Here is a 17,590-nt window from a genome sequence, read left to right on the forward strand (position 1 = left end):
GGGTCTTCTGAGTGCAACCATATGAAGATCATCAAAGGTAAGTGATTCATTTTATCGCTATTTCTGACTTGTGTAACTCTGACTTGTGAAACAAGAAGTTCATCTTTAAACTGATGTATAACACTTTTATGTTTTATGAATTTTTATAATGAGTATTTCTGTTTTGGAATTTGGCGCTCTGCAATTTCACTGGATGTTGGCCAGGTGGGACGCTACCATCCTACACCCCCTAGAGAGGTTAAAGCCTGACGGCCTGGGTCTATTAGTGCTCCAGTCCTCCCTGTCATAATCATCAACAGGGGACATGAAAGGCATACAGTGCCTTGCGAAAGTATTCGGCCCCCTTGAACTTTGCGACCTTTTGCCACATTTCAGGCTTCAAACATAAAGATATAAAACTGTATTTTTTTGTGAAGAATCAACAACAAGTGGGACACAATCATGAAGTGGAACGACATTTATTGGATATTTCAAACTTTTTTAACAAATCAAAAACTGAAAAATTGGGCGTGCAAAATTATTCAGCCCCCTTAAGTTAATACTTTGTAGCGCCACCTTTTGCTGCGATTACAGCTGTAAGTCGCTTGGGGTATGTCTCTATCAGTTTTGCACATCGAGAGACTGAAATTTTTTCCCATTCCTCCTTGCAAAACAGCTCGAGCTCAGTGAGGTTGGATGGAGAGCATTTGTGAACACCAGTTTTCAGTTCTTTCCACAGATTCTCGATTGGATTCAGGTCTGGACTTTGACTTGGCCATTCTAACACCTGGATATGTTTATTTTTGAACCATTCCATTGTAGATTTTGCTTTATGTTTTGGATCATTGTCTTGTTGGAAGACAAAGCTCCGTCCCAGTCTCAGGTCTTTTGCAGACTCCATCAGGTTTTCTTCCAGAATGGTCCTGTATTTGGCTCCATCCATCTTCCCATCAATTTTAACCATCTTCCCTGTCCCTGCTGAAGAAAAGCAGGCCCAAACCATGATGCTGCCACCACCATGTTTGACAGTGGGCATGGTATGTTCAGGGTGATGAGCTGTGTTGCTTTTACGCCAAACATAACGTTTTGCATTGTTGCCAAAAAGTTCCATTTTGGTTTCATCTGACCAGAGCACCTTCTTCCACATGTTTGGTGTGTCTCCCAGGTGGCTTGTGGCAAACTTTAAACAACACTTTTTATGGATATCTTTAAGAAATGGCTTTCCTCTTGCCACTCTTCCATAAAGACCAGATTTGTGCAATATACAACTGATTGTTGTCCTATGGACAGAGTCTCCCACCTCAGCTGTAGATCTCTGCAGTTCATCCAGAGTGATCATGGGCCTCTTGGCTGCATCTCTGATCAGTCTTCTCCTTGTATGAGCTGAAAGTTTAGAGGGACGGCCAGGTCTTGGTAGATTTGCAGTGGTCTGATACTCCTTCCATTTCAATATTATCGCTTGCACAGTGCTCCTTGGGATGTTTAAAGCTTGGGAAATCTTTTTGTATCCAAATCCGGCTTTAAACTTCTTCACAAACAGTATCTCGGACCTGCCTGGTGTGCTCCTTGTTCTTCATGATGCTCTCTGCGCTTTTGACGGACCTCTGAGACTATCACAGTGCAGGTGCATTTATACGGAGACTTGATTACACACAGGTGGATTGTATTTATCATCATTAGTCATTTAGGTCAACATTGGATCATTCAGAGATCCTCACTGAACTTCTGGAGAGAGTTTGCTGCACTGAAAGTAAAGGGGCTGAATAATTTTGCACGCCCAATTTTTCAGTTTTTGATTTGTTAAAAAAGTTTGAAATATCCAATAAATGTCGTTCCACTTCATGCTTGTGTCCCACTTGTTGTTGATTCTTCACAAAAAAATACAGTTTTATATATTTATGTTTGAAGCCTGAAATGTGGCAAAAGGTCGCAAAGTTCAAGGGGGCCGAATACTTTCGCAAGGCACTGTATAACCTCTCGTAGACACTGTAGTGCAGTCAATGTAAGTAACCTAATTTATGTTCCTCTAACTACCCTGAATACATCTGTCAATCTGACAGCTATTGTCAGCAGTAATCATTTGCCTATGGACCTGAATTGCACTGTTAGCACTGAGTCTGTTTGCCCTAGTAGGAAGCCCACCGTGGGCTCAAATGTAAATATCACTGTCATGTCTACCTCCGAAAAGCTTCCCAGGAAAGCACCAAAAACAAACAAGCAACCCTGAAAAGGGCTAAAAATAGCCTACATTAACATATGCAACCTGAGAAACAAGGTTTATGAAATCAATAACTTGCTAACATCAGATAACATTCCTATACAGGCTATATCTCAAACTCAGATTGTTCATTTGATGATACAGTGGTAGCAACACACGGTTATAACATCTATAGAAGAGACAGGAATACCAATGGGGGAGGTGTTGCTGTATCTATTCGGAATCACGTTCCTGTAATGCTTAGAGAGGATCTCATGCCAAATGCTGCTGAAGTATAATATGGCAACAGGTTTGCCTGCCTCACCTAAAGCCTATTATTGTGGGAAGTTTCTAGAGAGCCAGTATCTGGATTATATGTGTGAAATGGTTTATATAATGTGAAATCATTTGACTAAAGACAAATAAACTGTACTAGGATGATACTAAAAAGCTTTGGAGTACCTCAAATTACATTTTGGGCCAAAAGGCGAACTCGGCTCCATCCTTCATTGAATCAGATGGCTAAGTAAGAACCACTGCATCCCTTAACAAAGAGCTGCAGTGTAACGGTTTTCGTTGGTGGAAGGAGAGGAGGACCAAAGTGCAGCGTGGTACATATCCATAATACTTTTACTCCAGAATGAATACACGAACAAAAACAACAAAACGATAAACGAACAGTCATAGTGGGAACACAGGCTACCTAAGTATGGTTCTCAATCAGAGACAACGATAGACAGCTGCCTCTGATTAGGAACCATACCAGGCCAAAAGCAGGAATACAAAACATAGAACAAAAACATAGAATGCCCACCCCAACTCACGCCCTGACCAAACTAAAACAGAGACCTAAAAAAGGAACTAAGGTCAGGACGTGACATGAAGTCAGTTTTAGAATGGGTGGCTAGTAATAAGCTAGTCCTAAATATATAAAAACTAAAAGCATTATATTTGGGACAAATTATTTACTAAACCCTCATCTAAATCTAGTAATGAATCATGTGGAAAATGAGCAAGTGGAGGAGACTAACCTGCTTGGTGTAACCGTAGATTGTAAACTGGTTATTAAGATGGGGAGAGGTCTGTCCGTGATAAAGCGCTGCTTTGCTTTCTTGACATCACAATCAACCAGACAAGTCCTACAGGACCTAGTTTTATCCCACCTGGACTACCGCCCAGTTATATTGTCAAGTGGTGTAAAGAAGGACATAGGCAAATTACAGTTGTCCCACAACAGAGCAGCACAGCTGGCCCTTAAATATGCACCGAGGGCTAATATCACGAACATGCATGTCAATTTCTCCTGGCTCAATAGTAAGAGGAGAGATTGACCGCATCGCTGCTTGTCTTTGTGAGAGGTATTGATGTGTTGCGTTGTTTCTGCTTGGGCCACAGGAAGTAGTGGCTGCCTTGGCAGCAGCTAATGGGGAGCCTAATACAAAAAAAAGCACAGTTAATGTGCTGGGCCCTCCGAGGGGCCGTCATGGAGCCCCGTTTCCATGGGAACCGCCCTTATCCGCAAGTTTCCTTTTCCTTTCAGAGCAGGTTGAGTGTAACAGTACAGTCTATCCGCTTGGTCACCTCCAGATAAGGTTGGGGGAAAAACGAGATGACAGGCAAAGAGGAAGATACTCGGCTTAAAGAAGGGTTAAAAAGAAAGAAGAGAGCACTGAACTGAAGAGAGGAAAAACAGAAGGTCTGATCTCAACTCAGAGAGTCACAGGGGCAATCAAACAATTGAGCACTTATCCCCTTGTAAAACCAATCCCGGAGACACTGATCTTTCAATTTAGCCCGGATCGTCGAGTTGCGGCCGACACAGGATCCATTTAGCCAAACTTTACACCAAGTAATAAACCAATCAGGTCCACTGAGTTGGCCAAACCATTCTCTATCTTTTTTTTTTATCCCAGCCCTGTTCCCACAGGAGGCCTTTTGCCTCTCGCAAGGCCGTCATTGTAAACAACAATTTATCCTTAATTGACTTGCCTGGTTAAATAAAGGTAAATTCCAGTCTCCCAGGCACTTTCTGCGAGGGGCAGGAGAGAGATGGAGCTGGAGGGAGTCGGGCTTGGCGTACAAATTCAGCCCAGGCACTCAGTGAGGATGAGAGGGGGAGGATGGGGTTGGGTGAGAGATGGACAGAGGGATGTTTTCTCTGCTGAGCAGTGAGAGATGACTTCAGTAAAAAAGGGGCGGGCGAAAACTTAAAACACCACCTCATAACCTCAAAAAACCAACACATCCTTAAAAGTATAGATAGGTATAATATGACCAAACACCCGTAACACAAGAGCTAAACAAACCACTTTCAAAATACTAGTATTACTCTGAACGCACAACAACACTAACACTAACACTACGCTCTATCACAACACAAATGGGGACGTAAACATAGGGAAACGCCATTTCCCGTTTGGAGAACACTCTCGGTTGATAGTGCCGTGTGCGCAAATGTAGCCACGCACAGCAAAGCCCCGTAGCAGATTGTGCTAGATCTTAACCGTGCTAAACACATGTATTATGCAGCAGTGGCGCAGCTGAGAGAGAGAGGGAGCGAGGTGAGGCAGTGGGAATGGGAGTTGGCTTGGAGATAATACAGTGGGCACATACAGTTGGGCGGGTGTTAATGCCGGCTCACTGCAGACTTAATCACATGAGGTCTGCTAGGGTTGCCTCTGAGATGGAGGCCCCTCTCTCTTTCTCTCTCATCTTTCTTATGTCTCTTTCTTTCTTTCTTCCTCTCTCTCGTTTTCTCTGGTTATTTTGTCGTACCCCCCCTCCTCTCGTTCGTCCGTCTGTTAGTCGGTTTCTCTATGTCTGTCTCCCCGTCTTTCTTTCATCATGAACGCTTTATCACTGCTCTCGCTTTCTCTCTCTCTCTCTCTCTCTCTCTCTCCCTCTCTCTCTCTCTCTCTCTCTCTCTCTCTCTCTCTCTCTCTCTCTCTCTCTCTCTCTCTCTCTCTCTGCGCCCATTTATTGATGGCCTGTTCCTACTCGTTTTCCCTCTCTCCATCTCCCCCTGCTTAGTGCATGTGGACTTGGCGGAGAGCTAAAGGTGAGATCAGCAGGTGGATCAGAGGAGGAGGGAGGAGAGGGAGGAGAGGAGGAGGGGGTAGATCTGCACCATATTTGACAGTGTCTTATTAAGACTCAATGCCCACCTGCTCCACGCACACAAGCAGACCTGCACAAACACACACACACACGCGCGCAGAGCTACACACACACACACACACACACACACACACACACACACACACACACACACACACACACACACACACACACACACCTCTCCTTTTAGCACCCTCTGTTTTTCCATCCCTTTACCTCCCCCTTTCTCATCTCTTCGTCTCCTCTTCATCTTTCCCGTATCTCTTTCTACACCTTCTGAATATGTCACTTGGAAACAGGAGACACATTTATTTCCATGACAGAATTCAAAAGTCATTTTGGACTGACCAATGGAGATGGTTTCAAATGCATGCCACTTAAAAGTTACATGTCACAAAATGTCGATTTGAGATATTTTGGTCATCAGAGCAACCTTGGGGGAATCGTATTTGAGTCAGAAAAGGATGTTCATATGATAAGGAAGATATACAAAACCTTGTAGAGAGCATATCCAACTGACTATCTATTAGAAAAAAATATTAACTATTGGAACCAAGACTTCAAAATAACTGATGTTGGCAGTTTTATTTAATTAGGCAAGTCAGTTAAGAGCAAATTCTTATTTACGATGACGGCCTACCCTGGCCAAATCCGGACCGCGCTAGGCCAATTGTGCGCCTCCCTATGGGACTCCCAATCACGGCCGGATGTAATACAGCCTGGAATTGAACCAGGATGTCTATAGTGACACCTCAAGCACTAAGATGCAGTGCCTTTGACCACTGCGCCACTCGGGAGCCCGAAGTTGGAGCATAACTAACGAAATTACAGTTTACAAAAATGTATGCTTAATCCAGTATCAACTAACGTATTATAGAAGAGACAAAATTCACAAATTCTACAGCACAACGGCAGAGTCATGTCTTAAGTGTAAAACGAATAATGACTCAATAATCCGTGCTTTCTGGGAATGCTATAAAGTCCTGAAGCTGTGGGCGGAGCTAGAAAGTTGGCCGCCAGAAGCATTACAATGTAAACATACTTTTAATCCGTCTGTCTGCATATTTCAAGACCCGATGGGCTGGACGATTCTCTTCTCATCACTCATCTTGAAAACATTTATACTAAAAACGTGGAATTCAATCTATTCGCCATCATTAACACAATGGACAAATCAAATGATTTATTATTTAAATATTGAAAGTGTGTTGGCTATGGAGAGAAACAAAATGGTAAAGTTTCAGGCCACGTGGTGGAAAGTGATGCGGGCGCTGGAGATGGGGGTGTGGGTTAGGGTTAGGGTTAGGGTATGTATGATGTTGCTGTTTGTATGTGTATGTTTTGTGTTGTATATTTTTTTTTTATCTATAAAATCGTAGAAAAAAAACTAACGTCACTTCCTCCTCCTCTCTCTACTTCTCTACTCTTACGACATGCTTTCTGTCACATTTGATTCACAGGTGTTAATAACAAGCATGAGAGTGATACGAAACCAAGACTATCACTGAAACAACTAGCTTTTCATGCAAGGAATGATATAACAACTACACAAGTGTAGATCATTGAATTGGGAACTGTACATTTAATAAAACATATGATCACTCTCTCTTTCCCTCACCCCAGTTGAGAGGTGAATTGTAAACTTGCCCCGTTGTTAAATCTGTCCCAGCCAATCGGGCGTTTCCTTTTCACTGGTGGCCTTATTTAACTGGCCAATTAGGCTCCTGATTCAGTCTGTTGTTGGGGTGTGGTGACCTCTGCCCCGCCCAGCACGACACAATTACCCATGAGCCACAGAAGCACGACGGAGTCGGAGAGCAGCCAAGGAGCCGGCCAAACCAAGATAATGGAGAGATGCATCATGCATGAAAACACATACTGTATACACGCACACGCACACACACACACACACACACACACACACACACACACACACACACACACACACACACACACACACACACACACACACACACACTGTGACATGCATGGACGCACTCACATGCACCACACACAAATGTACCGCACACAAACACACTAATAAATTCAGAGTCACGGATGAAGAGTTTACTGAAGGAGAACAGGAACAGGGGATCAATGGACAGGGGGAAGGAGCGGGAGAATTTAGCAGAGGAGAAAGGTCACACACACACACACACACACACTCAAATACAATTTGATTTGATTTGAATTTGATTTGATCTCTATTAAGAGAGGGGTCCTGGGTATTGCTCACGTGTTCAGCTGGCCAATAGAGAAGGACTTGCTGATTGTACATGAAGCACCATTTAACCCTGTCTCTATGGCTACTCCAATGGGACAGCAGGGAACAGGGATAGGAATAGGGAACAGCAGTAAAAAGATAGCGAATGCCTGCTTCCCAAACGGCACCCTAATCCCTATATAGTGCAGTGCACTATATTGGGAATTGGGTTCCATTTGGGACGTATCGAACATGCAGTGGGCAGGTGGGTGGTTGGGGTCTGGAAGTCAATACCCATCCATTCATATGTATCCCTAGAACTTAGTGTCTTCCCTGCCTGTCCCGAACCCACCCATTGTCACCTTCCTGGCTAGCTACAAGTGGCTCCCTGACACCTTCCCACACACACAGCTATGTAGGATCACATGCACACTCACGTATCGTTTTTTTTTGTTTTTGTTTATTTGCCAGGGACAATGTACAACAAAACATACGTCTCAGAGTCGGAGAACGGAAGTGTCCGTTGCACCAGTTTTAGCTGACAATCTCATTTACATCTGCAGTCCCAGGACATGGGGAACATCTAAACAGAGATCAGGACGTTCAGACATATACAGGCACACACGGACACACACCCGACAACGATGTACGCGCAAGCACCCACACACGTTTTATTTTACTATACCTGTGGGGATCAAACTATTTATTCCCATTCTAAATCCTATTTCAACTCTAACCCTTAAACCAAACTCTAACCTAAACCCCTAACCCTAATTCTAACCCTAACCCTAATTTCAACTCTAAACCTAACCCCCAAAATAACATTGTTCCTTGTGGGGACTGGCGAAATGTCCCCACTTGTCCAAATTTGACTTGTTCTACTCTCACTGCGAGGACGTCTGATCCAACCACACAAGGGTAGGAAAAAAAACACAAAAAAACACACTATTTCTCAGGCCTGTGTTGTGAAGCGTCCCTCCGGCTCCCTAATGCATGATAATGCACTTTTTCTTTCCAGCTGCACTCGGGCTTTCCGGAGGAATACAGCGGGAACGATCATCAGCCACGCTCCGTTACTCCAAATCATTCACGGCACGGCTTTAAGAACACATCGCTCGCTAATACCCTGCCACCCCTGGGGCTGGCCGTCAACCACTGCAGCTACTGCACTGAACTGCCTCGACCGGTGTGGAGAGAGAGACAGAGAGAGAGAGAGAGGGGGAGGGAGGGAGGGAGGGAGGGAGGGAGAGAGAGAGGGGGAGGGAGGGAGGGAGGGAGGGAGAGAGAGAGAGAGAGAGAGAGAGAGAGAGAGAGAGAGAGAGAGAGAGAGAGAGAGAGAGAGAGAGAGAGATCTCTAAAGAAATACAGAGAGACAAGGGGAGAGGGAAGAGAAGGAGAGAAGAGGATAAGGAGACATAGGGAGGGCAATGCGGGAGGACGTCTTAAGGCTTGGCCTGGAGCCAAAAGCCCCCCCCCCCCCCTCTCCGATCTCTCTTTTATTTTAATCTGAGAAATTGGTGCCCAGCAGCGTTTGGGGCTGAGGCTATTTGGGGGGTTGATTGGGTCCTGTTTGTGGCCCACAGTGGCTTTGCTTTGCTCACAGCAAACTACCAGGGGATGGCTGGGCAGCAGTGGTGAAGTTGGAGGTTTGTCTGGAAACCACATTCTTCTCTCCGCCACTCCTCTCTCCACTCTCGGGCCAAATCAGAGGCGAGGATGGAGTGGGGCCGATGCGATTTAGAGCACGGGATGATTCATAGGATAGCACACCGGGGCCAAGGCAGCGGGTAGGGGGCGGGGTTATACCTGATGCAGAGCTCTGCATTCTACACGGCACCCTATTCCCTATGTAGTGTCCTGTAGGGATCTGGTCAAAAGTATTGCATTACATTGGGAATAGGATGCCGTTTGGGACGTAGCCAGGCTTTTCTGTTTCGAACTATGACGGGAGGCAAAGGAAGCCCACTTTCATTTGCCAGGCGAGAGGATGTCAACACAATTTGCCCCGAGGTTTGAGTTGAGCCAGAGGTGATATTAAAATAGCCGTGTGGACACGGGGGTTGTAATAAAAATGGGACGCCAAAACCCCAGTGTGTGCATGCGTGTCGGTTCATGTGTCTGTGCGTAACTGTGCGTGTTGGCCGGAATCCAATTAAATCGGCATGGGCAGTGAGTTGCCGAAACAAACACCGCTTCCCTGGTCACCCAGGAAAGCAGCCAATTAGCAGGCTGCCTGATCAAATGAGCCTGGTGGCCTCGCCCCGCCCGCGCGACACCACTCTACTCACTAACGAGCTCACTCAGCTAGTAGTGTCACCGAGAGAGGGGGGGGGGATGAAAATGAATGACAGATGGGAGAGAGACACAGAGGGAGAAATACAACTGAAAGAAAGAGGTAGAGTGAAGAGCGAAGATCCAATAGAGTGAAAAAGGCCAGGGAACCTGGGAAATAGGCAACTCTATATAGCCTCAAAATCCCAGGACCTGTTATTTGAGTTGTCCTATGCCGGGAGAGAGTAGTGGGGAGCAGAAAAGAGAGGGAGAAAGTGAGCATGGCAGAGAAGAGAGGCCTTGGTCAGGGCTACAGTGGAGTTTATCCAGGCACGCTACAAGAGGAGGGGAGAGGTTGGGATTAGTTCCACCTTGGGAGGCAATGAGGATGAAAAAGGTGGGGAAGTGGGAGGAGGAGGAGGATGAGAGAGAGAGAGAGAGAGAGAGAGAGAGAGAGAGAGAGAGAGAGAGAGAGAGAGAGAGAAAGAGACGGAGAACGAGTGTGTGTTTCTCCGTCTGTGTGTGTGTGTGTGTGTGTGTGTGTGTGTGTGTGTGTGTGTGTGTGTGTGTGTGTGTGTGTGTGTGTGTGTGTGTGTGTGGCAAAGTGCCAGGCCGGGCCAAAGCCAGGGTTAACAGGCAGGGAAAGAAAGAATGTGAAAGAGGGATAGAGAGAGAGAGAGAGAGAGAGAGAGCAGAGAGAGAGAGAGAGAGAGAGAGAGAGAGAGAGAGAGAGAGCAGAGAGAGAGAGAGAGAGAGAGAGAGAGAGAGAGAGAGAGAGAGAGCAGAGCAGAGCGAGAGCAGAGAGAGAGAGAGAGAGCAGAGAGAGAGAGAGAGAGAGCAGAGCGAGAGAGAGAGAGAGAGAGAGAGAGAGAGAGAGAGAGAGAGAGAGCAGAGCAGAGAGAGAGAGCAGAGAGAGAGAGAGACAGAGCAGAGCGAGAGAGAGAGAGAGAGCAGAGAGAGAGAGAGACAGAGCAGAGCGAGAGAGAGAGAGAGAGCAGAGAGAGAGAGAGACAGAGCAGAGCGAGAGGTCCACAGCCAGTAAAAACAGGATAGACAAGGAAGAAAAGAAAAGAAGAAAGAGAGGTGACCCACAGAGAGAGAGAAATGGAGCGGCGGCACAACGGAGGGTGAGAAGCAGTGAGCAAACTATGGCGGAAGGAAATACAGAACGCAGATGGGGAAAGGAAGAGAAGGAGGGAGAGAGAGAGAAATGAAAAGGAAACAGAGAGAAGGATACAGAAAGGAAATAAATTACAGGTGTCTAAAGTCTTCCCAAGGACTCCCGGAGGACTGGGTGCAGAAGGCAGATGGCCCTGTTTCTTAGGCATTCAGCTCACTGTTCTACTGTAGGGCAGCGGCCAGGAGGTGCCACAAGCTTAAATGCACCTCTGCCAGACTCGGGACAGCACAGGAACACAGCTCGAGACAGGGCACTGCTTCTCGATACTAATGCTGAATCGAGCGGCCCGATCACTAGAAATAGACTTCGGTTTCGGATGTTGGAAAAGGTCCTGAAAAAAGTTGATTACATGCCTTCCTCTGCGGACACAAAAAGAATGCTACTGTCCAGCACGGGCCGCGAACTCATGACGCTCGGAGTCGAAGAGCGCTAGTCAGACCCCTGTGCTCCAGCAGTTCACAGAGCTCTTAACTAGCCGTGAGAATACTAAGAATACTGATGATGCCTAATGGTAACGGAACGTAATTTTTGTTTTGTTTTTTGTTGTTGTTTGTGTGTGTGTGTGTGTGTGTGTGTGTGTGTGAGGAGGGTGTGTTTGTGTGTGTTTATTCACTAGCACCATGTCACTTGCCTCATGTCCTACATCTCCAAGTCTTTGTCCAACATCCCCTGACCCCTGACCTCTATAACCCATTGTTCTTTCTCTCCTATTCACTGTTACCCCTTTTCTCTTACACAGTATACAGTGTACTCTATCCCCTGTCCCTTATACCTTGACCATTCTCTCTCTCCCCTAAGCTTTTGTCCAACTTCCCCTTGTCCCACTATTGTCTCCCATCCTCTACTTACCTCTCCCCCGTCCCCTCTCTCTCACCCAGTCCCAGCCTGCTAGGCTGATAAACCGGTACGAGGCAATGCCTCGACACAGATGGAGAGAGAGTGGGGGGGCTTATACTCTCTCCTCCACCCCCAACAGCCTCCACCCTACAGCCCCACCCACCCCCTTCCACCCTCCAGCCCTATGCCTGGAAAGAGAGAGCCCTGTCTCTGCCTGCCTGAGGGGCCTGTGTTGTGCGGGTGTGGGACGGTGCACGGCCGCCTGGGCCCTGCTCCAAAGCCTGGATTTCCATGTGAGACTGTGGCTGCCGACAATAACCCCGGATCCTGGTCCAGTCAGCACAGGAGAGGAGCTTCACGACTGCACCACCACAAGCTACTGCCAGCTCTACGGCTCAGCCCAAGCCCCAGTCACAGCCACAACCGGGACAGATGGCAGCAGTGGAGGAGACAGAGAGGGGGAGAGGGAGGGAGAACGAAAGAGAGAGAGAGACAGCGAGAGAAAGAGAGCGATAGAGAGTGAGGGAGTGTGTATGTGTGTATGCCTGTGTGCATGTGCATGTGTATGTGTTTGAGAGATAGAGAGAGAGAGAGAGAGAAAGAGAGAGAGAGAGATGAAGAGAGAGAGAAATAGAGAGAGAGAGCGAGAGAATGGAGCGAGAATGGCGAGAGAACAGACAGTAAAGCTCTTGTCCCTGTCCAAGTGTGACGTAAAGCCAATAGAGTAGTGCCAGAATGGACAAACAGGATGAGCCACAACATGGGAGGCAGTGAGGCCGCAAAGCATGACGGGACAACAAGAGTGACTGGGACATTAATATCTGCCCAAGTACTACCTTGAACATTCATCAACCTAAATCAAATCTAATCTCATTTTATTTGTCACATGCACAGAATATAACAGTAATTTCACTTTACTGTGAAATGCTTACTTATAAGCCCTTAACCAACAACGCAGTTTTAAGAAAACAACAACAAAAACTCAATAAACCGGACATACTGTTTTGCACCAATCGTAAGGGCAAGTTCCAATTGAAAGAAGATATGGTTGATAAGCAGTTTTTTGGCACAGATTGTGGCCAATATAAGGGCCACGGTTCCTGTTTTCGGTAACACTTTATTTGGACAGTCCATCTGTAGATGCTCTACAGACTATCTACTAACCCTAGCCCTTAACTCTAACCATTATTCTAAACCTAACCTTAACCATAACAATAGAAAGCAGTTAGCTCTCACTGTTACAGAAGGGAAATTCGAACTATCCAAATCAAGTGGGTTTTCTTTACCAATCACCAATCCCTCCCCCTCTCACTCCCCTCCCTTCCCATCAGTGTACAGAGCAGAGAGAGAGAGAAAAAATGACTTAATCCTGTGCTAGTCAGTTGACATACTTGTCTAAGGGGCCTCCTGTAGCATGAGTGTTCTATTTACACCACCTCATGTCCGTGTCCCACATGGCACCATATTCCCTATATAGTGCACTACTTTTGACCAGGGCCCATATTTTTGAAAATATATTTTTTACATTTTACCCCCTTTTTCTCCCCAATTTCGTGGTATCCAATTGTTAATAATTACTATTACTATTACTATTGCTCTCGTCAAAATAAGTGCACTATAAAGGGACTTGTGTGCCATTTGGGATTACAACCCGTCTCACACATCTGTCTGCTACCTCCCTCTAAGATCCTGTGTGTCCCTGTGTGACCAATCACCAGCCTTTCTTCAGGCCCTCTCTCTAGACCAATCAGAGGGCTTTCTTCAGACCCTCTATCCAGGCAAAGATCCCTGTTAGCACCACGTCAAATGCTATTGGGATACAGAGGCTGAACATTCCTCTCTGAATGGAGAGTTGATTAGTTGCAATGCAATGCAATGCTTGACAGATATCACCCACAATAGACCAGGAAGTGCACCTAGTGACTGACGTAGGATCAGCTTTCCTCATGTCCTAGTAGATTTTAGCCATACAGGGGTAAAACATTTAAACCAACATAGGGTTACGAGCGACAAAACAATTGATACATGGAATAAGCTAACACTATCTATGCAGGAAGCTATCTGAGAATATTGGTGCTATCAAACACGATTGCAACAAGAAGATAATATTATCAGACTATTGAACCATGGGTCCCATTGGTCCATGGTCAATGACCTCGTCATTAGTCGCCGCCGAGTGACTCACCTCTGATGATGGACAGCTTGGCATTGACGTTGACCTCCCCCTCGCTGTTCTCCGCCACGCACTCGTAGATATTCTCATCCCGCGGCGCTCGTAGAGGCTGGATCCGAAGCACGGCTCCGGCGGCCTCATCGAACTCTATAGTCTTTGTCAGAGAGAATTTTGTAATGTTAGAGCTATCTGTTGCTGAGATAAAGACAACCTAACTATACTTCTAGAATAAGGCTCAACAACTCCAGGTATAGCGCCTAGGGACCCCTTCATTTCACATATACAGTACCAGTCAAAAGTATGGACTTTTGGGTTTTCTTTATTTTTACTATTTTCTACATTGTAGAATACTAGCTAAGACGTCAAAACTATGAAATAAGACATATATAATCATGTAGTAAGCAAAAAAAGTGTTAAAACAAATATATTTTAGATTTTATATTCTTCAAAGTAGCCACCATTTCCTTTGCACACTCTTGGAATTCTCTCAACCAGCTTCATGAGTTCTGGAATATGATATGGTCTGATTAACAATATTGGCAGGCCAATCTTATAGCACATATGCTGTGATAATGTACTAGGCCTACTGCCCAAACCTCATTCCTACAAAACTCTTTATGTGAGGTTAATGTAAAAAAAAATCTGAGCAGTAGATCTCAGCTTGCTTTTTGACTGCGAAAGTGATCTTGACTCAGAAAAGGTTGATGACCACTGCTTTAAGACATGAAGGTCAGGCAACGCGGAACATTTTAAAGAACTTTGAAAGTATCTTCAAATGCAGTCACAAAAACCATGAAGCGCTATGATGAAACTAGATCTCATGAGGACCGCCACAGGAAAGGAAGACCCAGAGTTACCTCTGCTGCAGAGGATACGTTCATTAGAGTTACCAGCCTCAGAAATTGCAGCCCAAATAAATGCTTCACAGAGTTCAAGTAACAGACACATCTCAACATCAACTGTTCAGAGGAGACTGCATGAATCAGGCCTTTATGGTCGAATTTCTGCAAAGAAATAATAAGAAGAGACTTGATTGGACCAAGAAACATGAGCAATGGACATTAGACTGGTGGAAATCTGTCCTTTGGTTTGGTGAGTCTAAATTTGAAATTTTTGGTTCCAACCACTATGTCTTTGTGAGATGCAGAGTAGGGGAACAGATGATCTCCGCATGTGTGGTTCCCACCGTGAAGCATGGAGGAGGAGGTGTGATGATGTGTGGGTGCTTTGCTGGTGGCACTGTCAGTGATTTATTTAGAATTCATGGCACACTTAACCAGCAGGGCTACCACAGCATTCTGCAGTGATACGCCATCCCATCTGGCTTGCGCTTAGTGGGACTATAATCTGTTTTTCAACAGGACAATGACCCAACACACCTCCAGGCTGTGTAAGGGCTATTTGACCAAGAAGGAGAGTGATGGAGTGCTGCATCAGATGACCTGGTCTCCACAGTCACCCAAAGCAGCCAACAAGGGCTCAGCATATGTGGGAACTCCTTCAAGACTATTGGAAAAGCATTCCACTTTTTTGGTTACTACTTGATTCCATATGTGTTATTTCATAGTTTGGATGTCTTAACTATTATTCTACAATGTAGAAAATAGTAAAACATGAAGAAAAACCCTTGAATGAGAAGGTGTGTCCAAAATTTTGACTGGTACTGTATATATATTTTTTTGCTGCAAAGCTTCAAAATATGAGCCAGGACACACACCACTATGCTAGTCCAGAGTGTGCTCATATCAGAGTGTGCTCATATTGTACTCTTATGTTGCACTATACCTGTAATTTCATCATTATATAAGGAAGAGGACAAACACATTGGATCGATACGGGTGACCGTGTAGAGTGACGTGCTGCTGTGCTTTGTGCCAGACGAAGGAAAAGTTCAGCGTCGAGCCGTGATGAATCTCAAGGCCATAACACTAATGAGGAACAGTAACTGTGACTGAGTGCACATCCCAGTCAATATCAAAGTAGAAAGCTGCTGGAGGGGGAACGCAACGATTTCTATCCTCCTTCGTAAAATGACTGTTTTAAAAGAAAGGAAATAGCCATCATTTGACCCAGAGTTCAATCGCTAGCTAAATAACCTTGGGTTTGGGTTTGTCTGTAGTACGCGGCGGGAGGAGAACGCAAAATGCTAAACAGCACGGGTTGGACTGATTTTGCCCTCCATGATGATATTTCACTGGCTTGTTTATCCATTTTCTTCATGCTCCTCTTTGTGCCAGGGTTCCATCTTCTCCCCTTCTTCTCTCCTTCCCAGCGCGCTGGCAGCGTGTGTGTGTGTGTTCTTCCCAGTGCTGGCAGAGTTGTAATGACACTTCTCTCATTCCCCTTTCTCTTCTTCTTCATTGTGCTCCTCTTCAGGCCAGGGTTCCATCTTCTCCCCTCCTTCTCTCCATTCCCAGCGAGCTGGCAGCGTTGTTAATGTGAGCGTGTGTGTGTTCACTGAGAGAGGGTGTGTGTGTGTACATTGTCGGCGCGAGGAGCGAGTTTTAATTAAAGAAACACTGAGCGTCAATCACGACTTTAGAGCCGGCAACTGAGCCGAAGCAGGGACACACAACAAACAAACATCAGAAATAATGCAAAGCGTGCATAGGGGAATGTAGACCTGCAGCCGCCATTACTAGCCCCGAATGTTTCATTCAGCTAGTCATTCAAGTGTAAGAGGACAAGTAGAGTGTATTGGCACTGTGCAAAGTCATGTCACTCGACATGCGCTGATGTCTTATAATTGATGCCTGGTTAAATGCAAACTGTCTGTCATGACAACTGATTGTGGGGTAGTCTGTGTGTGCTAGTTCAAGGACAGTGGAAGGAAATGATACACCGAGCTCACCTTGGTGGAAACAGAAAAGTGATACATCCGTGTCAAATAAATCAATAGACGCGCTGCTCAGTTGGTAAGAGCACTCGCAACGCCAGGGTCGAGGGTTCAATTCCCGCTGGGGCCGCATATACCAAAATGTATGCACTCACTGTTGCTTTGGATAAAAACTTGGTATAAAATATGTGTATTCATATTTCCACACTATCTCCACAGCAGTGTAAGGTTACAAGCCTTTAATGTCTCACCTCAATGCGTTGGGAGTTGACCTTCTTCCCCTTCTTGTTCCAGCTCACCCGAGGCTTGGGGTCTCCCGTCGCCTGGCACACGAACGAGACCACGCCCCCGGATACACCGATCTGGTCGACGGGAACTTTAGTGAACCTTGGTGGCGCTGGAGACAGAGAGAGAGAGAGAGAGAGAGAGAGAGAGATAGAGACAGACAGAGAGAGAGAGAGAGGGGGAGAGAGGGGGAGAGAGAGAGAGAGAGAGAGAGAAGAAGAGGGCATTATAACAGATTTAAGAGAACTAAAGTGATGCAACAACAAGCTCCAGTGGAGATAACCCAATTCATTACGGGGCCAGTTGTAGCTGCAAATGAAGGTAATTACATTTCGAAAAGCTTGTGTGCACACACTTTCATTGTATGAGAAGATAATAAAGTCTTGAGTGGCCTTTGGAATTCCTCAATTTCGTCCGCTGTATAATGTCACGGTTAGACACACCCACTCCGTGTGCTGCAGAGAGAGCCTATGGAAAACGGCAGTCTGCAGACTGGAGAGGCGAGGGGAATC

At 45.8% G+C, this 17,590-nt stretch overlaps 1 protein-coding gene across 15 annotated transcripts in view; it reads right to left on the bottom strand.

Moving 5' to 3' along the window:
- Nucleotides 1-17,590, bottom strand: part of LOC139408979 (receptor-type tyrosine-protein phosphatase S-like) — a 216,867-nt gene that overhangs the window by 126,141 nt on the left and 73,136 nt on the right. For all 15 annotated transcript variants that reach the window (XM_071153536.1, XM_071153535.1, XM_071153534.1 and 12 more), the window contains exons 3-4: nucleotides 17,045-17,190; nucleotides 13,970-14,111 (exon numbers count right to left, since the gene is read on the bottom strand). In XM_071153536.1, the coding sequence (XP_071009637.1) occupies nucleotides 13,970-14,111; nucleotides 17,045-17,190 (288 nt within the window). The remainder of the gene's footprint in view (nucleotides 1-13,969; nucleotides 14,112-17,044; nucleotides 17,191-17,590) is intronic.

The sequence above is a fragment of the Oncorhynchus clarkii genome, chromosome 5 (assembly GCF_045791955.1).
Source record: "Oncorhynchus clarkii lewisi isolate Uvic-CL-2024 chromosome 5, UVic_Ocla_1.0, whole genome shotgun sequence".
Classification (NCBI taxonomy): domain Eukaryota; kingdom Metazoa; phylum Chordata; class Actinopteri; order Salmoniformes; family Salmonidae; genus Oncorhynchus; species Oncorhynchus clarkii.